General features: G+C 40.3%; 1 protein-coding gene across 8 annotated transcripts in view; it reads left to right on the forward strand.

The window, feature by feature from the left end:
• Window positions 1-18102, forward strand: part of FAM13C (family with sequence similarity 13 member C) — a 113079-nt gene that overhangs the window by 39608 nt on the left and 55369 nt on the right. For all 8 annotated transcript variants that reach the window (XM_077946731.1, XM_077946733.1, XM_015147582.3 and 5 more), the window contains one exon: window positions 17759-17822. In XM_077946731.1, coding sequence (XP_077802857.1) covers window positions 17759-17822 — 64 coding nt within the window. The remainder of the gene's footprint in view (window positions 1-17758; window positions 17823-18102) is intronic.

Below are 18102 nucleotides of genomic sequence, written 5' to 3' on the forward strand. Positions count from 1 at the left end.
AACCCCAGAAAATATTTAGAACCCCTGTCCTAATGTCTTTCTACCTCCAAGTTTGAAAACACATGACTCCAGGGAAGATTCAGAATGGTTAAATGAAGGTTAGCCTAAAGCTGCCTCATTACATATTTGAAGTTCAGCCTAAAGGTTTTTCTGTACATCGTGAACTATAATCTAAATGGAGTTGTATACAGACTGTAGCCTACTCTTACACCAATCACCAAGTTGTGGCCAAAGGTGGCCAGCTGTTCAAATAAGGTAAACGCCGAATTGTAATGAATCCAGCCGTTTCTGCACCTCACTTCTGTTTTCTATATGTCACTTTCCTTTTTCTGTCCATAACTCTTCTTCCACCATGTGGCTGCGCTGGAATCTCTGAGCCTACTCTGGCTGGGAAGGCTGCCTGATTTGTGAATTGTTCTTTGCTCAATTAAACTCTTTTAGATTTAATTCAGCTAAAGTTTTTCTTTTAACAGAACCCTTGTCCTAATGTCTTTCTACTTCCAAGCTGGCTTGTTCTTCTGATTTCCCTTAACAGAGCCAGTCTCAGATACAGTTAAAGCCACTTCCATCTTCTTTCACTGCACGCTTCCTCCCGTTTACCATGCCCTGCCCTTCCCTATATTATAGTCCTTGGCCTTAAAGTGCCATACATTAGAGGACTCAAATTTGGTGTCCTACAGGTGTATCTGGTGTGGAGACATATTTGGCTTGTACAAAATTAAACTATTTTGAATCAACGTTTTAAAATCAAAAGTTTTTACAGATTTTTGGCTTTCTTTGGAAGAATCTGAAGGTAGGATAACCCAGGGCCTACATTCCTCCAAGGTAACAACTAGCTGGAGCTGAGGAGTAGCTTTCGATTTTTTTCACAATTCCTACCCAGCTCTCCTCATTTATTTATGCTCTTTGCTGAGCTTCTATAGGCATTTGATTTATAATGCCTGCTTCAATAATTTTCTTCCTGGCAACTGCTGCTCCTGGGGACTCTGTAGCTCCCTGGAGCTAAGTCTTCCTGCAAGAAAATGTCTTATCATATGGTGATGGCTGATATTGTCTTAATGCCATCTTTTCCCCAGATGACATGTTTTCATTTGAATATGGGCTTTCAGAGCACGAGTGGAAGGGCTGGGTTATTATACTACTCTGGCATACTCCTCAATACCTGGTATTTTCAAAACATGTAAAATTAAAGAACTGTGGTTAGTTAGAGCTGGAAGAAACCTTAGTAATCATTTAATACAACTCTCATTTTCTTCTTTGACACCCAGTGAGGCCGTGATTTGCTCAAGTTTTCTCTCGCCTTGATAATAGAACCAAGATTAGTACCATCAATCTGTATTGAGTTGCCATTTAATGAATATGCATTAGTTTGACTGATTTTTAGAGCTAAAGCCAGTACCAATCCTGTAAACCCTCAGATATGACAAAGGGAAATTTATGAATGTAAGAGAATATTAATGCAGTTGGGGATTTCTTACTAAGCTAAGAAAATTTACTTTTGAGAATGATTAACTCACTTATATTTAAAATATTGTATTAAAATTTATGACGGCATTAAACCTTTAATGTTGTTAAAGACCTTGTCTGTATAAACAGGAGCTATTCTGTAGCATTATCTTACTGTTAATTAGGTTGGTGGTTACATTGTGAGCTCCAGTCCATTATTGGCCTCTTCATCCGGATTCCCACATTAGAGGAGGTTGAAGATCCTTAGCAAGGATAATGGCCTTGGATGGCCTCCACTATTTTTTGACATTCCAGATGAAAGAGAAAGCTGGGGGCTTTGTTGCTTTATAGAAAGAGGAAGTTTTGTTGGCAACAACTTTTCTATGGGGGATAAATCCTTTCATCTTTTGTTTTTGAGATAGATAATGTGTGTGTGTGTGCGTGTGTGTGTTTGAATAGCTAATTGTTTCTTATTTGAATGTTTTCCATAGAAGTAAGCAGGGTCTTAATGAGTTCTGCTAAACAGAGAAAGAATGAGTAGGAGAATGAGCACTGAGATTTTTCATATTAATAATACAAAAGACGTATCTCCCTTCTTGAACTGTACCTGATCTCTGCATATTTCTAGGATGTTCTTCTCCTCTCTCATTAGCGTCCTCCTATGATTTTGTTTTGTTTCTTTTTAAAACGAGAGCAGGGATGAGGTAGAGATAAAAAAAAAATAGCTTGTCTTCACAGTGCTTTGAGACTCCCTGGTATACAGTTGGATAATGAGTGAGTATTGACCTAGCTCACGTTGACTATCCCACATAGAAAGGGAGCCAGATAGGAGGGCTCTCCTTTATTGCCCACACATACTGCCTCCTTCTGTGGACACAGAAACAACCTGGTGGAAGGAAAGAACTTTCAAACGAAGAGATCCAGGGTCTTATCTCACATCTATCAGGTGACCATGGTCATTTCACTCAAATTCCTGGGCCGCTTCCTCTAGGAATTTGGGTCAAATGATTTCTAGAGCTTCTTCTGGCTCGAACTTTGAAAATGCTCAACACTCTAGATGTTCAAAAGATTAGACATGGGAAGACTTTAGCTTAAGAATACAAGCTCCTGAAGATGCAGATGAAAATAATTCCCCCTCCCCTGCTGTAGAGCACAAAAGTCCCACACCCAGTCCGTAAACTGCTGATTGAAAAAAGAGCCCACACTTGATTATATTGGAAATGAAATCCTTCTTTTCTGTTGTTTTTTAAAGGAGACTACCCTTGGTCATTTGATAAATTGTTAGCACCTTCACTAATAATTTGGCCTAAGGATAAAAGGGAAACTTAGAGACATTCTCTCATTCAAAATGCTACTACTACCACTGCTACTAATAATAAAATAAGTGAAACATTGGAAAATATAGAAAATCCCAAGGATGTAAAAATGACTTGTTATCTTACCTCCCAGATACAACTGCTATTACCATTGGAGTGCACATTCTTACATTGTTGCTATTGTTTTAATGTTGTCATAAAGAGAAATTGTGTATGAAAGGGGCTTCTGGATGCACTGGGCTTTAAATCTGCTAGAAGCACTATTTACTTCAAGCAGGCCCTAGAGTAGAAAGTTAGGCAAGAATGCATTATGATTGTACAATAATCATGTATAGCAGTGTGCTTTTCTACATAAGACCAGTAAGATGAGTAATAGAGTAGTAGGTTAATTATCACGAGATTGGTGAGTTCATTTATGGCTAAATTGAACAATTTAATTTTCCATAACAAATATTCTAACATACAATTTCTATAAGAAACATGTTTACAAGCTTTGGTGTCGTTATAGCCCTTTGTTAGAAATGATATTTCAAGGAGACAAAACAGGAAGCTTTGTCCTTAACATCTGAACATCTTGGAAAGTTTCTTGGCTTAACATAAAATAGATTTAAGAGAAATTTCAATAATGATTATAGGAGACAGAGAATGTATAAATTTAAACCTAATTTAGAACTTTGACCAGCTGGTTAAGTGTTCAGTATGCCTGAGGCCACTAGAATGGGGCTAATCTTTAACTTACTCTTCATCTTCCCAATGAAGCCATGGCTACTCCCATATTTCTGTTATAGTTATTTGTCAATGAGGTTATTCTTTTTTAAGCTTTACATTAAGTACTACAGACACACACACACACACATTATGTATAGTGACATACACATACACACAGAGCTCCTACTCAACCCTCCGTATGTTTTTTTTCTTATATTCTTATTGCTAGATTAAAACATTTTTGGGATTAGAGAGATAGATAGATGTATATATACATACACATATATATATATCTAAGAATATATTATATATAATTACATTGCTTTATGTTATATAATATATACATTGTTATATATTACATTATGTTATACATAATTATATTACATTGCTATGTAACTTGTTTATCCTGCTTAATATTATATTTTCCATATCATAAAATACACTATAATGTAGGTAATGGCTGTAAAATATAGTCATGTACCACATAATAACATTTCAGTTAACAGTGGACATGTATAATAGTAATCCTGTAAGATTAAAATACCATATTTTTACTATACCTTTGTGTGTTTAGATATGCAAATGCCGCTGTATTACAGTTGCCTACAGTCTTCAGTACAGTAACATGCTCTAGAGGTTTGCAGCCTAGAAACATTAGGCTATACCATATAGCCTAGGTGTGTAGTAGGCTATACCATCTAGGTTTCTGTAAGTATACTCTGTGATGTTTGCACAACAATGAAATAGCCTAAGGATGCATTTCTCAAAATATATCCCCATCACTAAGGGATACATGACTCTATTTCCTTTTACAGATATACCATCATTTATTTAATGAAATCCAAAGTATTTGATATTGCAGTTACTTATAGGATTTATATTTGTATTTATTGCTGTAGTAAACATCTTAAAAACAATATCTTTATGTGTATCCATTATAGTTTTCTTGGTTTGTGCTTAAAAGTCAAAGTTGTCTAGGCATAGGATTTGGAGTAGCTAACTGAAATGAAACTTAAGATATAAATTTTTAGCCAGGCACACTGAGATTACAGTTCATGCTTGTAATCTCAGCACTTTGGGAGGCTGAAGCGGGCAGATCACTTGAGGTCAGGAGTTTGAGACCGGCCTGGCCAACGTGGTGAAACCCCATCTGTACTAAAAATAAAATACAAAAGTTACCTGGGCATGGCGGCACACACCTGTAATCCCAGCTACTTGGGAGACTGAGGCATGAGAATCACTTGAACGTGGGAGGCAGAGGTTGCAGTGAGCTGAGATCACACCATTGCACTCCAGCCTGGATGACAGAGCAAGACTTTGTCTCAGAAAAAAAAAAAAAAAGGATATACAATTTTCAGTTATCCGATCATGGAAGAAGATAGGGATATAATAGACAACTAGTAACTTTGAGAGATAAAAGATAAAAGTCATGTGGGTGAATTTCTGTATGTGTTGGAATCATAGGATGGTGGCTCTGGGTGGAATGTTGGAGACAATCCAGTTTAATCGCTTCCCCCTTCCTTGTGTAGATATTTCTGTTTCAACCACTAGCCTTCATGGTTTTCTAGTTCACATTGTGCTAAGGGCAAAGTGCTTCTGGCTTTAACATTCCCAGAGGACATTTGAAAGTCATGTGGGGGATGGGAAAATTCTTTGTTGTGTGGGATGCCTCGTTCATGTCAGGGACTCTGACACCTTTGGCTCTAGCCCACAGAACGCCAGTAGACAACTCCAGCTTCAGTAATAATCACAAATAGCCCCCAGATTTTCTACGTGGCCCCTAGGGAACATACCATCACCCTGTAAAAACACAAAAACAAAAAAACCCCACTAAATTTCATGATAGATACATTATCTAAAATCATGTTTTATGTGAGTCTTTATTAACATGGGGACATGATCTATTTATAGGTGGAAAAAAGCAATTACATAACAGTATCACAAGATGTTCCTATTTTTGCTTAATATATAATTATTTACAGAAACATATACTAGAAAGACATAAATCCATATTTTAGTGGTGGTAATTTTGGGGGGAGATGAATTACAGGTGATTAAAAAGGTATTTTTTGTGCTTTTACTCTCCAAGTTTTCTCACTAGCGTTCCCCTACTAAGTTTGTAATTGGCAGAAAGTGATAAGTTTATGTTATTTGCAAGAAAAATAATAGTACCTACTATTTCTCTGGCTTTATTTATTTAGTAATGATTGAATCTTACTTTGGGACAGACATGACTATTAGGAGAATGTTAGGAGAGAACAGATTTATTTTTTATTTTCGTTAACTGGGAAAACTTAAAATGAATTTTCAGTGACACTTGTGGCCTTTGTGGTTTAGGTCACTTGGGATCAGAAACCAAATACTACAGATGATTTTATAGGTTTAAATAATGTTTAAAACCATAATTTGAATCATAGGTGCCTCTTTTCTTCAGTGTTTGCCTCAGTAGAAAGTCTCTTCTTATACTGTTGAGCAGCATGCCAAGCCTCTCAGGGGTTCAGTAGCACAGAATTCTTACCAAGAGCACTCCAATGACCCTGCAGATGCAGGGACAAGGGAAATATCAAGACCCGTTGAAGTGGGGGTGAGGTCCAAGGGGAGAAAGATTGAGAAGGGGTAGATGCGGGAATAAGCCAGCTGTCGAAGTCTTCTTAGTGCCTTAAGTTTAGCACCAACACAAGAAAACAGTTTTGGCCAAACCTAGACTATTGAATAAATCGAAAAACACATAAGAGAGCCCCTGGGAAGGGCCTAGGACATATGCAAGATACTATAGTGTAAAGAGGAAAGGCCTTGGCAGTATGCAGACCTGGATGCTAGTTCCAGCTTTGCTGCTTCCTTGGACAGATTCCCTAACCTCTCTGGGCTTGGATTTCTTCAGATGTGTGATGAAGATGAAAATATCTACTTCCCAGAGCTGCTGTTGCAAGGATTAAATGAGACACTGCATGTTCAGCTTCATTCAGGGTCTGTCCCACAGCAGGGGCTCAGAAGATTAATGTTGTGGCTCCATAAGAGAGGAGATCCTTCCTCCATGAAGGGTTTTGCTTAGCTCCATGGTACTGATCTATGGCTTGCCAACACATCCATCTTGCTGCTAGTGTTCTCTCTTCTCTCCTCCATTTATCTAAATTTTAATCTCATCTCAGAGCCCAGCTCACTCCCAGATTTTCATGCACCTTCTCCTTTCTCAATAGCCCATGTTGATCTCTGTAGTTAGAACATGATCAATGTAACTAGATACATGGGTACTATTGTTCAAAGAGTTTGGTTTATCTCTTCAAATAGGATATATGTCTATTTTCTGTAATTCTTTTGAATGTGCAGTTTTCAGCACAGTGCTGAACTCATAGGTTCAGTAGTTTAGTAAAGTTTCTGCTTATTAATTCTTAGGTAGGCAATTCCATGGAATTCTGGTTTGCCCTCCATAATATCATGCCTCTCTTGGCCATATTTCATTATGGTCCTTTATATACCTGGCCCTTCACAAGCTCTAGTTTGCTTTTGTGTACACTGGCTGTGCTTCTTGTGCTTCCATATCCATCCTTTACGGAGCCCAGATTACCTTTATAGATCTGTTTTTCTGCACATCTTTAAGCTAGACCTTAGCTTCTCTCTAGTTGAACCAAAAACTATGCATCCCTTGGACCAGTTGGTTTCCCAATTCAATCTCAACTGAATTGCCAGTTGAGATTCCAGTGATTTGGACTCTCTTGCTCAACTTGGACATGTGATTCAGACAATTTCTAAAAGGTTTTTAAAGGGATTGCACATGGCAAAGTGGTCCTAGTTGACCACGAATAGTCGTGGTTGGAAAAGTGGGGATCAAGAAAGTGGTCCTTTTCAATGTGTAATTACTGCCAACCTTGCTGATCTTGCTCATGTGAAACAAAGGAGACCCAGGCTATTGCATGACAAGCAGTTGTTTCTTGGTAATGTGGTTGGTATTCTCTGCAAACTATGGAAACTAACTGTGTTTGATTCAGGCAAAGAAAGGGATCTAAATTAAGGCTATTGGTTAGCTTAAAAAATTGAACTAAGGGCAAATATGCTTTGGGAAGGGCAAGAACCAGGCCTGGTCCATGGATTTCTGGATTCACAACGACAGGAACATGTTACTCTGAGGTGTTATCACTGGATGATCCCATGCTAATACAACAGCTTTTCATTCCTGCTCAAGGTTTGACTTCAGGGAGAAGGAACTAACTGGCCTAGTTCAGGCCATATGTTTACCCTTGCTTGTAGAATTGTGGAGAGCTAGTTTCCCAAGGGAAAGGGAGGTTGATGTCAGAAGAAGTGGATTGGAGATGAAAAATGCTGAACAGATGAATTCAATATAGTGTTGGGTGACTTGGGGGCATGGGAAGAACCTGGAGCTGTTGGAGGCAGAGAACTAAGAATCAATTTTATGGGTCAGAAAGGCTTGGTGTGGCTTGCCAAACTTAAGTGAGTCAAAGGCATGGAGAGACCAGGGCTCCTCCAACTTGCCTCCCTGATCATTAACTCACCCTTGCCCCTCAGACCCACACTGATTCAGGTTCTTTTCATCTTGTGCTAAGTCGCATCAGCAAAGACAATTAAAGCTGGAGTGTACTGAACTACAGAGAAAATGTGCCAGATGATGTCAGAAAGGTTGGTGGTGGACACACTACATGGGGCCTGGTAGCCTGCGTGTTGATTCTTGGATTTTGTCTAAGTCTAGAGGAAAACCACTGGAGTTTATAAACAGGAGTGACAGACTCAGATTTACATAAAAAGACCACTCTGGGTACTGTGTGTTGTACGCAGGGGTACATCTTGGAAGCTAACATATCATCCCTGTGGGAGGTGCTGGTGACAATGAAGATGGAGGGAAGATAACAGATGGAGGATACAGACTCGTGACTCTTTCCTTTTGGGAGAGAAAGAAAATCTTGAATAGGGAACAGGCAGCATTTAGGCTTGATTAATATTAATGCCTACTCAAATCCCCTGTGTCTTGAAAAATATTCTTCTGTTCCAAGAGCTAACCTGATTGATACTTTAAAAGTTAAAGTGTTGCAAGTCTGAGTATCAGTTGTAATATCAGAGGAGCCAGTGTGATACGTAGTTACAAATATTCATCAGCTATTCACCTGTCATTTAAATTCCGAGCCCTCCCCCAATGTGGCCCGTCACTTGTGATACTCTGCCCTTCACTTCATCGGTCCCTGATCTAAATCTTCATTCATGTGATTAGGTTTTTCTCTTTCCCCCAACTGTAAGCTCCAAAAGACAGAGATTCTTACTTGAGGTTCCTCTTGAAGGTGGATTCTGATAGATAGGAGGACCTGGGTACAGGAAGGTGGCCCCAGGAAATAGGAACTAGGGAAGGAGGAAGAGCCCACAACAGGTGTGCAACTTGGTAGGTTGTCACTCTGAGCAAGTGGGGTCTCTCTGAGGAACTGTGTAGACAGTATCTCAGACTTATCCCTCTGAAAGTTGAGGGGGGGTCTGCAGCATTTATTCACACCCCCACTTCTCTTCTGGCTGCGGGCTGCTCCCAGGGGAGTTAAATCTGCCACACATGCAGGCTGAGGGAATTAGCCCTGCCTGGCAAAAAGCCTTGAGGCAGAAGAATGAAGAAACTTGGCAGATGCTTGAGGTGGGATGAGGGGAGCAGGCAGAAGTGTCCTTGGAGCTGAAGTATTGGTTATAACCACTCTGTCTCCTGGGCTGAGCACTGCCTGGCACATGGAGCAGGTGTCTAATCATTATTTACTAAGTGTATGGAATGAATGAGGTGATGCAAGCAAAGTGCCTTGTAGCCTGCTCAGCAAACCACATGCTGCTATAATTATTACTCCTAATAATGTCTTATTAGGGCCTCTGCTCTCACTCATTCACCAGGAAAAAACCTGCTGGATCCTATGTCCTCAGTATTCCATCCAAAATGTGTTCTTTATGGTTCACAGTGCCTTTTAAACCACACCCATGTCTACTTTACCTCCACTCTGCCAATTCTGAAGCTGGCCCTGTGCACCTGACTCACTGCTAACCCATTCTCTGGGCATTGGCTGCTTCCAGTCTCTGTTCCAGCTCACCAAAGTGAGAAGTGGTACCTTTTCCACCACAGCTGGGTTGCCCCGTATTTGAAATTTTTCATCGTGTTTTAAGGGGCTCAGCCTTTCCCTCTTTGGGAATGTGTTCCCTGGGGGACCAGGCCAGAAACACCATGTCACTCCTATACTCAAAGAAGTTCCTCCCTTGCGCCCTTTAGCCACTGGTGTCCTCCCAGGCTGTTGCACTTGGACTTTTAGGATAGTGTTCCCCAGTTAGGAACCCCCTAGAGTGCTTGTTAACTATATGTCGTCATCCTACTTTTCTGGAAATTCTGATTCAGTAGGTTTGGGTTGTGGCCCAGGAATCTCTGTTTTAATAATACTGGCTGATTCTAATCTTCAGAGAAGTACAAGGTGGGAGGTGGTGGTTGGGGGAGTTGGCTTCTGGGAGGGTATACTGTTGCGGATCAGTGTTCTGTTTCTAGCTGCAGCATCCTTGGGAGTTCATTGGCCTGGACAAGTGGATACATGGGTTAGGAAGTCAGTTTCTGAACATCCATGGACTTCTAGTTTTGTTTTCTTTCAGTAGTCTCTTGGGGAATAATTTTAAACACTGTGGCTTGGTTTCTTTTTAATCTTTGAAGTTGGCTGCTTAATATTCGACCTCAGTCCTTTTGCAGACATTTAGTAAGAACCAATAAGAGAATGTCTTCAATGTGGTTTTGACTCTCCAGAGAAAGGAACTTTCTATTTACTGGTATTAACGGCTGTTATTGTTTCTAATAATATTACTGGAATTTATTGGCATCTTGTCTGTGTCTGCATATAGAGCTATTGTTTGTATATAAAGCATGTTTTGCTCAGAGGGTTGTCCTCTTGGGATATACCTTTTGTTTTCAAAAGAGTTTCAGGAAACACCAGTCATACAGCCAGCCAGCAGTCATCCGGGTATACATTAGTGTATCCCAAGTATTGCTTTCTAATAGAAAGGCTTAATTTTTTAATGCAGTGGAATATCCTGAATTCTGAAGATGTGATGGGAGTCAGCACTGCTCAGTTCTAAGGCTCTGATTCTATGTGAAGTGTTCTGAAAAGTGTGTTGGATGCTCTCCTTTTACTCTTTCTGCCCAGGTTTTCTAGGTCATGGGTTCAAAAGGTACTAATTTCATAGATCTCTTCAGGGAAGAAATGCATTTGTTATGGGAATGAGCGTCATTCCATCCTCCAGGCTCTGCTAGCATGCTATAGATGGAGGAGGGAGCATCAGTTATAATTGCTTTACAGACTCAGGAATATATACCCTGGGATGAATACTTTATTTACAAACATATGAGTGCCTCCTGTGTGTCATATGCCAGGCTTGGCCCTAGAGATAAAATGTTAAGCAAGGCTCCTATGGTCCTTGCTCCATAGTGCTCACCATTGTGAGAAATAGACAATCAAATAATTATACAAATACAATATTAAGAACTAAGACCTGCTGCACAGCAGACGCAGAAGATCAGAATGCAGTGAGAATAGATACATGAAAGGGAGACCTGATTGGGAGCTATCTAGCATCCAAAGTATGAATGAGTTACTTAGGAGAGAAAGTGGAGAGGGAACAGCATTACAGGCATGTGTGAAGGCCTGCGCTGGAAAGGAGCATGGTGCATCCACAAAACTGAAAGAATGCCAGTGTAGCTGGAGTTCAGAGAGGGAGTCTGATGCAAGCTAAGGTTGAAGAGTGGGCAGATGCTAAATCCTTCAGGGTGTCATAGGATACTCTCAGAATTTTGATTTTTATTTTAAGTATAGTGTGTAGAAGGGGAGTGAAAGATCTTGTGTGGATGGTGGCCTGAGGAGGGTAGAGGGGAAGTAGGGAGACCAGGGAGGAAACTACTGTCATTCAGGTTGTACAAATGAGAGGTGCTGGTGGCTTGGCCCCAGATGGCAGTGGTAGAGATAGACGGGAGGGTACAGACACAAACATTATTTGGGATAAGAAATTGAGAGGCTTGTTAATAACTTGGTTATTGGGCTTAAGGGAAAGAAAAGTGTTATATAACTGTCAGTTGTCTTCCATGAGCCATTGGCAAGATGGGGAAGCTTTTCACTGCAATAGGAAACACTTTCCTCTGCTAATTTAATTATAGATAGTTAAAACATTGGTATAAATATACAACTGTGAGCTAAAATGTGGCGTTTTCACAAATTATCACATCCTGCAGTTTGACACTGTCCTTAGGCCAAGAAAAATATCTTAATGCTTAGTTGGTTTTGTTGTTTTGAATTCCAGTACACCTCCTGTGAGAAGGCCACTAGAAGATGACCCTACAGGCTGACTCAGCACGAGCTTTAGGGTTGCAGCAAAGTGGAAACATCAAACATTTTTAGAAAAGTTGTATTTCAGTGGGCTATCCACAAGTTTGCAGTTTGAATCCAGGTGAAAGCTCTTTTCATATCAGCACACAATTAAGTTTTGCATTTCTCTGTTGAGAAGTATTTTTTAGTTTGAATTATATAGTGGTGGCAGCAGTAGTGGTGGCAGCAGTGGCAATGGTGGTGCTGGTGGTGGTGGTAATGGTGGCGGTGGTGGAAGGTGATGATGTTGGTGAATGGTGGTGATAGTCATGGCGGTAGTAGTGGTGGTGATGGTGATGATGGTGATTGCAGAGGTGATGGCAGCAGTTGTGGTGCTGGTGGTGTTTGTGGTGATGGTGGTGATAATGGTGGTGATAATGGTGGTGATGGTGGAAGGTGATGATGTTGGTGAATGGTGGTGATGATAGTCATGGTGGTAGTAGTGGTGGTAATGGTGATAGTGGTTATGGTTGGAGGTATCACATGCTCATCACTACTGAGGGCCATAATTGGGCTCTGAGTGCAGGCTGCATTTCTCATTGCCAGGACCTGGACTAGAGGACAAGGTTACACTGGAGTTACTCTGACTGGCTGACTCATTGTGGTCCCCTTTAGAAGCATGCATTTGATATATATTTGCTTAGTTACTTTCCTATTATTGTTTTGGACACAGGCAGCAAGATAATTGAAGGGAGTGTTCAGTGTGACCCAATTTTTGTGTGTAGGCCAGCTTCCAGGAAGGATTGTAAATGGTTCAAGCCATATCTTTAAGTATCTTAAAAAGAAGGGAGTTTGAGATGGCTAGCTACTGTTCCAGTTCTCCTTCATTCATTGCTAAACTTCTCCAGTGAGAGGCTTCATTTATTTTTCCTCTTCTACTATGATCTTTATTGTTTTCAATCCAGTGGCCTTTTCTTTTCTCCCCTTCTGTTTCTCATTATCTCTAGGTGACTTTGACACTTTGTAGCAGTGTGAGCCTGGGCCATTCTTCTGCATGTCCTGTTCTTCTTGCCTTGCTTTCTTTTTCTCCATAATACTTAGCATCTGGTGCATCATAATCACTGGTTTATTTCTTTTTGTTCTCCTCCTCCCATGAGAATGTAAGTTCCACAAGGGCAGACTTTATTTTATCCACTGCTTTGTTCCCAACACCTGCAACAGTACCTAGCACAGAGTTGGTGTTTAAAAAATATTTGTTGACTGAATGGATGAAGTATTTAACTACCCTTTCTCCTATTAGGTCAAATAGATATAATAATGCTAGTCTCATACGGTGACCTTGAAGATTAAATAAAATAATGTAAGTAAACTGCCTGGAAGACCCACCCTGGGGTAGTAAGGGCTGGTGAATTGAAGTCATTCTTGGGTCTAGTTCTTTCTCTAATTTATCCATCTGTTGAAAAGGTATGTATTGAGAAGGTGCTAGGTTCTTTGCCTAGCATATAATGAAGGAAAAAGTGATGCAGAATCTGCCCATATGACCTTACCTGTGGCCACTGTACACCATCGAAATTATCATCACCCCCTTCCTCTGCTGAACACACGTAGAGTGCCCAGTTCTAGGGTGAACCCTGGCCAGACATTTTTACTTCTCTATTTCAGCCTCATTTCAAATGTCTAAATCTGAACTCATGAATTGCCTCTCTTTATGAAAAACATTACATGTTTTTCTGACTTCATTAACAAAAAAACCTACCATTTTCCTTGTCACACAGACTCAAAAGTTTGTAATAATTTTGATTACCCCATCTCTTTCACTCCATACTTTGAATCCACACCCAAGACTTCCTGATTGCTTTTATCATTGAAAAATGTCTTTTATCTGTCTCTACCTCTCCAGTTTCTCACCACCATTCTTCTTTTTTGTTTGTTTGTTTTAGAGATGAAGTTTTGCTCTGTCACCAAGGCTGGAGTGCAGTGGCACAATCTCAACTCACTGCAACCTCCGCCTCCCGGGTTCAAGCAATTCTCCTGCCTCAGCCTCCTGAGTAGCTGGGACTACAGGCGCCTGCCGCCACACCCGGCTAATCTTTTGTATTTTAGTAGAGATGGGGTTTCACTCTGTTGCCCAGGCTGGTCTCAAACTCCTGGGCTCAGGCAACCCACCCGCCTCAGCCTCCCAAAGCGCTAGGATTACAGGCATGAGCCACTGCACTTGGCCTCTCACCTCCATTCTAACATCATTTGCCCTGATCCTTGATTTGCTGAAGTGGCTTCAAGACTCAGTGTTGATTAGCTTTATCATCATTTAAGATTTTACTAGATTCTAAGTCTCCTTAAGGAACTGCCTCTGATTGTCTATTATTGTTTCCCCAACACTGGACCAGGCACACAGTAGACATTCAGATGGCTAGTAAATTAAATTATCTTTGATGCTCTAGACTACAGTTCTCAAACTTGTTCTGGAGGTTTATCTAATGGTTAAGAGTAGTTTTCTTGGAAGATCATGTGAGTATATTCCATGTAGGCTCTTCTCTATATCTCACTAATATATACCATATATTTTTAACAAAGTATATTTCTGTTTCTTTCCATGAATGTTTGCTACTTGGTTATTTGTTTTACCATCTGCTGTCACTCATCAACAAGGAGCTTGCACCAAAGCCCTAGAAAAATTTGTATTTGAAGAGTGTAAACTGGTACATATTTTTTTCTATTAGAGAATACCACTCTTCCATTTTGCTGGTGCTACTCTGTAGAAACATAGTTTGAGAACTATTGAGGGTTACAAAGAAACTACGAGCCATTCAAAGTGTTAGATGTTACTGAGTACGGTGGGTGGATTACCCCTGTCTCTAAGACTGCTTTTGCCTATTTTGTGGGAAAGAGCTATTTTGTATTTTCTGATGCACTGAAATCACTGTTTGTGTCTCAGGGGACTGATGGATATAAGATGTGTGAGCCAGCAGTCTTCCTCCTCACCCTTTTTTTCCCCTTGAGCTGTCTATGCCTGAGCGCATGGTTGGGAGCCTTAGTCTCTCTCCCACCCAGGAGGGAAATGCTGGTTTGTTCAGGCATGAAGGACATTAGTTTGACCTTCACAATTTTCTTCTGTAACCATCTCCTGAACTTTTCTCTTTAGAAATTGTTTGCACAGTAAGCAAAGCTTATAGAGTTAAAAAAATGTATTTTTAAGAATATTTTAAAGAAGTTAGGCTACTGGTATTTCTAAATGTACATTATGACGTTTAGATATTGACCTTGTTGCCCATTTAGAGGACATATATGCTTTCTTCAGGATTCAAATTGGAGCAGAATAGTAACTGTAAATAATTAGATCCCCAAAGAAATCTTTTTATAAATGTTAACACTGAAAAATCTCTTATTCATTAAGATAACTGTCCTTTTCATAAGGATAATAACTATAAGTTAATATGTTTATTATATAATAGTATTCAGACTGTTTCAGAAAAACTTGAATTCTATTTAATAGATGATATTGGACCATAGAATTTAACAAATCATGATTTGGACCTAAGGATCTTTCAACAGTGGAGTTTTGTGTATTTTGTTTTTGTTTGTAAGCTAAAGAAAATTGACTTACTGTAGGTAGATATGCCTAAAGTTCATTTTCATCTGTTGTCAGCTATGTAGTGGCAAAACCCAGCTTCGCCATGTGTCTCAGTCCATTTAGTGTTGCTATTGCAGAATACCTGAGGCTGCATAATTTATAAGGAAAAGAAATTTATTTGGCCCGCAATAATGGTCACTGAAAAGGCTAAGATTGGGTGGCTGCACCTGGTGTGGCCCTCAGGCTGCTTCCACCCATAGCAGAAAGCAAAGGGGAGTTGACTTGAACAGAGATCATATAGTGAGAGAGGAAGCAAGAGAGTGAAACCAAGGAAGCCAGACTCTTTTCAACAAGCTGTTCTCTAGGGAACAAATGTCTTCCCTTCCCTTCCCTTCCCTTCCCTTCCTTTCCCTTCCCTTCCTTTCCCTCCCCTCCCCTCCCCTCCCCTCCCCTCTCCTCCCCTCCCCTCCCCTCCCCTCCCTTCCCTTCCATTCCCTTCCCTCTTCCTTTCATTTATTTTTAAGTTCAGGGGTACAAGTGCAGGCTTGTTACATGGGTAACCTTGTGTCATGGGGGTTTGTTGTACAGATTATTTAATCACTCAGGTGTTAAGCCTAGTACCCATTAGTTATTTTTTCCTGATCCTCTCCCTCCTCCCACCCGCCACCCTCTGAAAGGCCCCAGTGTGTGTTGTTCCCCTCTATGTGTCTATGTGTTCTCATCATTTCGCTCCCACTTATAAGTGAAAATATGCAGTATTTGGTTTTCACCCAAAATTATAAAAACCTTGGAAGACAACCTAGGAAATACCATTTAGGACATAGGCCTAGACAAAGATTGCATGACAGTGATGCCAAAAGCAGTTGCAACAAAAGCAAAAATTGACAAATGGAATTTAATTAAATGAAAGAGCATCTGCACAGCAAAAGAACCTATCAGCAGAGTAAACAGACAATCTACAGAATGGGAAAAAATTTTTACAAACTACGGATCCCTCAAAGGTCTTAATATCCAGCATCTATAAGGAACTTGAACAAATTTACAAGAAAAAAAAAAACAAGCAACCTCATAAAAGAAGTAGGCAAAGGATATGAACAGACACTTTTCTTCTTTTTTTTTTTTTTTTGAGACAGAGTCTCACTCTGTCACTCAGGCTGGAGTGCAGTGATGCGATCTCAGCTTATTGCAACCTCCGCCTCTCAGGTTCAATCAAGTGATTCTCCTGCTTCAGCCTCCCAAGTAGCTGGGACTACAGGTGCCTGCCACCACGCCCCACTAATTTTTGTATTTTTAGTAGAGACAGGATTTCACCATATTGGCTAGGCTGGTCGCAAACTCCTGACCTTGTGATCTGCGCGCCTCAGCCTCCCAAAGTGCTGGGATTACTGGCATAAGCCACTGTGCCCAGCCAAACAGACAGTTTTCAAAAGAAGACATACATGGGGCCAAAAAACAAATGGAAAAAAGCTCACATCACTGATCATTAGAGAAGTGCAAATCAAAACCACAATGGGAACAAATTTATTTTTGAGTAAGAACTCACTTCCATATCCCTCCCTTGTCACAGATCCCATGACCCAAACCCCTCCCACTAGGCCCTACCTCCCAACACTGACACACTAGGGATCATATTTCAACATGAGTTTTGGTGGGAACAAACCACATCCAAACTATTGCACCATGGTACCCAGCAAATATTATAACATTTATTGTGTAAGTTAAGAGATACGATGAAATTTCCATAAGCTGTCTTCAGTAGACAAATGGTATCTTTCTGCAACTGTATCAGATCACATTCATTCAATCAAAAAGAATTACTGAATTTTTAATAGGTGAGATTTTAGCAGTATAGAAAATAAACATAATCAATACATCCTTGGAGCTCACACTTTACTGTGAACATGCAAATAAGTGAATAATTTAAATAGGAGGAAGTGCTAAGAAGAAAATGTATAGGACAGTATGCTAGAGAGTGAGGGTGAGGGCATGTCTAGTTAGGGAGGCCTCCTAGGGGAGGTGCCATGTGAGCTGAGCTGATGCATACATGGTGATAAAAGTGAATTGTATGCAGATCCCAGGGGAGAGCAGTCTGGGCTCAGGCACAGTAAGTGTGAAGGTTTGAACAGGGAGCAAGCACTACATTTTCAAGGAACAGAGAGAAGGCCAGGGTGGTTGCAGTATGGTGAACAAGGGTGAGAGTGGTAGGAGAGGGGGCCAGGAAGGTTGTCAGGGTTCAAGTGCTGTAATATGCTACAGGCCATTGTAAGGAGTCTGTATTTTATTCTACAGGCAGTGGGACACCACCAAGGGTTTTTTTTATCAGGGGTACAGCCAGATTTGTAGCCACCAGCTTCACATGTACATCATTGAAAAGTCTCTTTTAAATGGAAATAATTTTTCTTTGTATTTTATAGAATAGACCAGAGGACTGTCATTTGGCCAAAGGATGCTTTTGAAACTCGGCAGGACTTAAATGAGGTAGGTGCAATCATTACTGGTTATAAGAACATTAATTAGCCAATCATGAGTTTTACCATTCTTTTTCACAGTACTAGGAATTTGTTCTGATGAAAACTTAGTATTTTTGCTTTTAAGTGAATTTGTAATACTTATAGTTCTTTGTTCAGTTGGTAATGTTTTTCCTTCTTCTGGAGCAAACATATTTAAAATATTGTTTGTGAGGCAGCTCATGATGTCTTAGCCCTAACCGAAGTCCAGCAGTCATTTTGTTACACTCTTTTCAGCTTTTCTTCAGGAT

This window comes from Macaca mulatta, chromosome 9 (assembly GCF_049350105.2).
Source record: "Macaca mulatta isolate MMU2019108-1 chromosome 9, T2T-MMU8v2.0, whole genome shotgun sequence".
In the NCBI taxonomy this organism is placed as follows: domain Eukaryota; kingdom Metazoa; phylum Chordata; class Mammalia; order Primates; family Cercopithecidae; genus Macaca; species Macaca mulatta.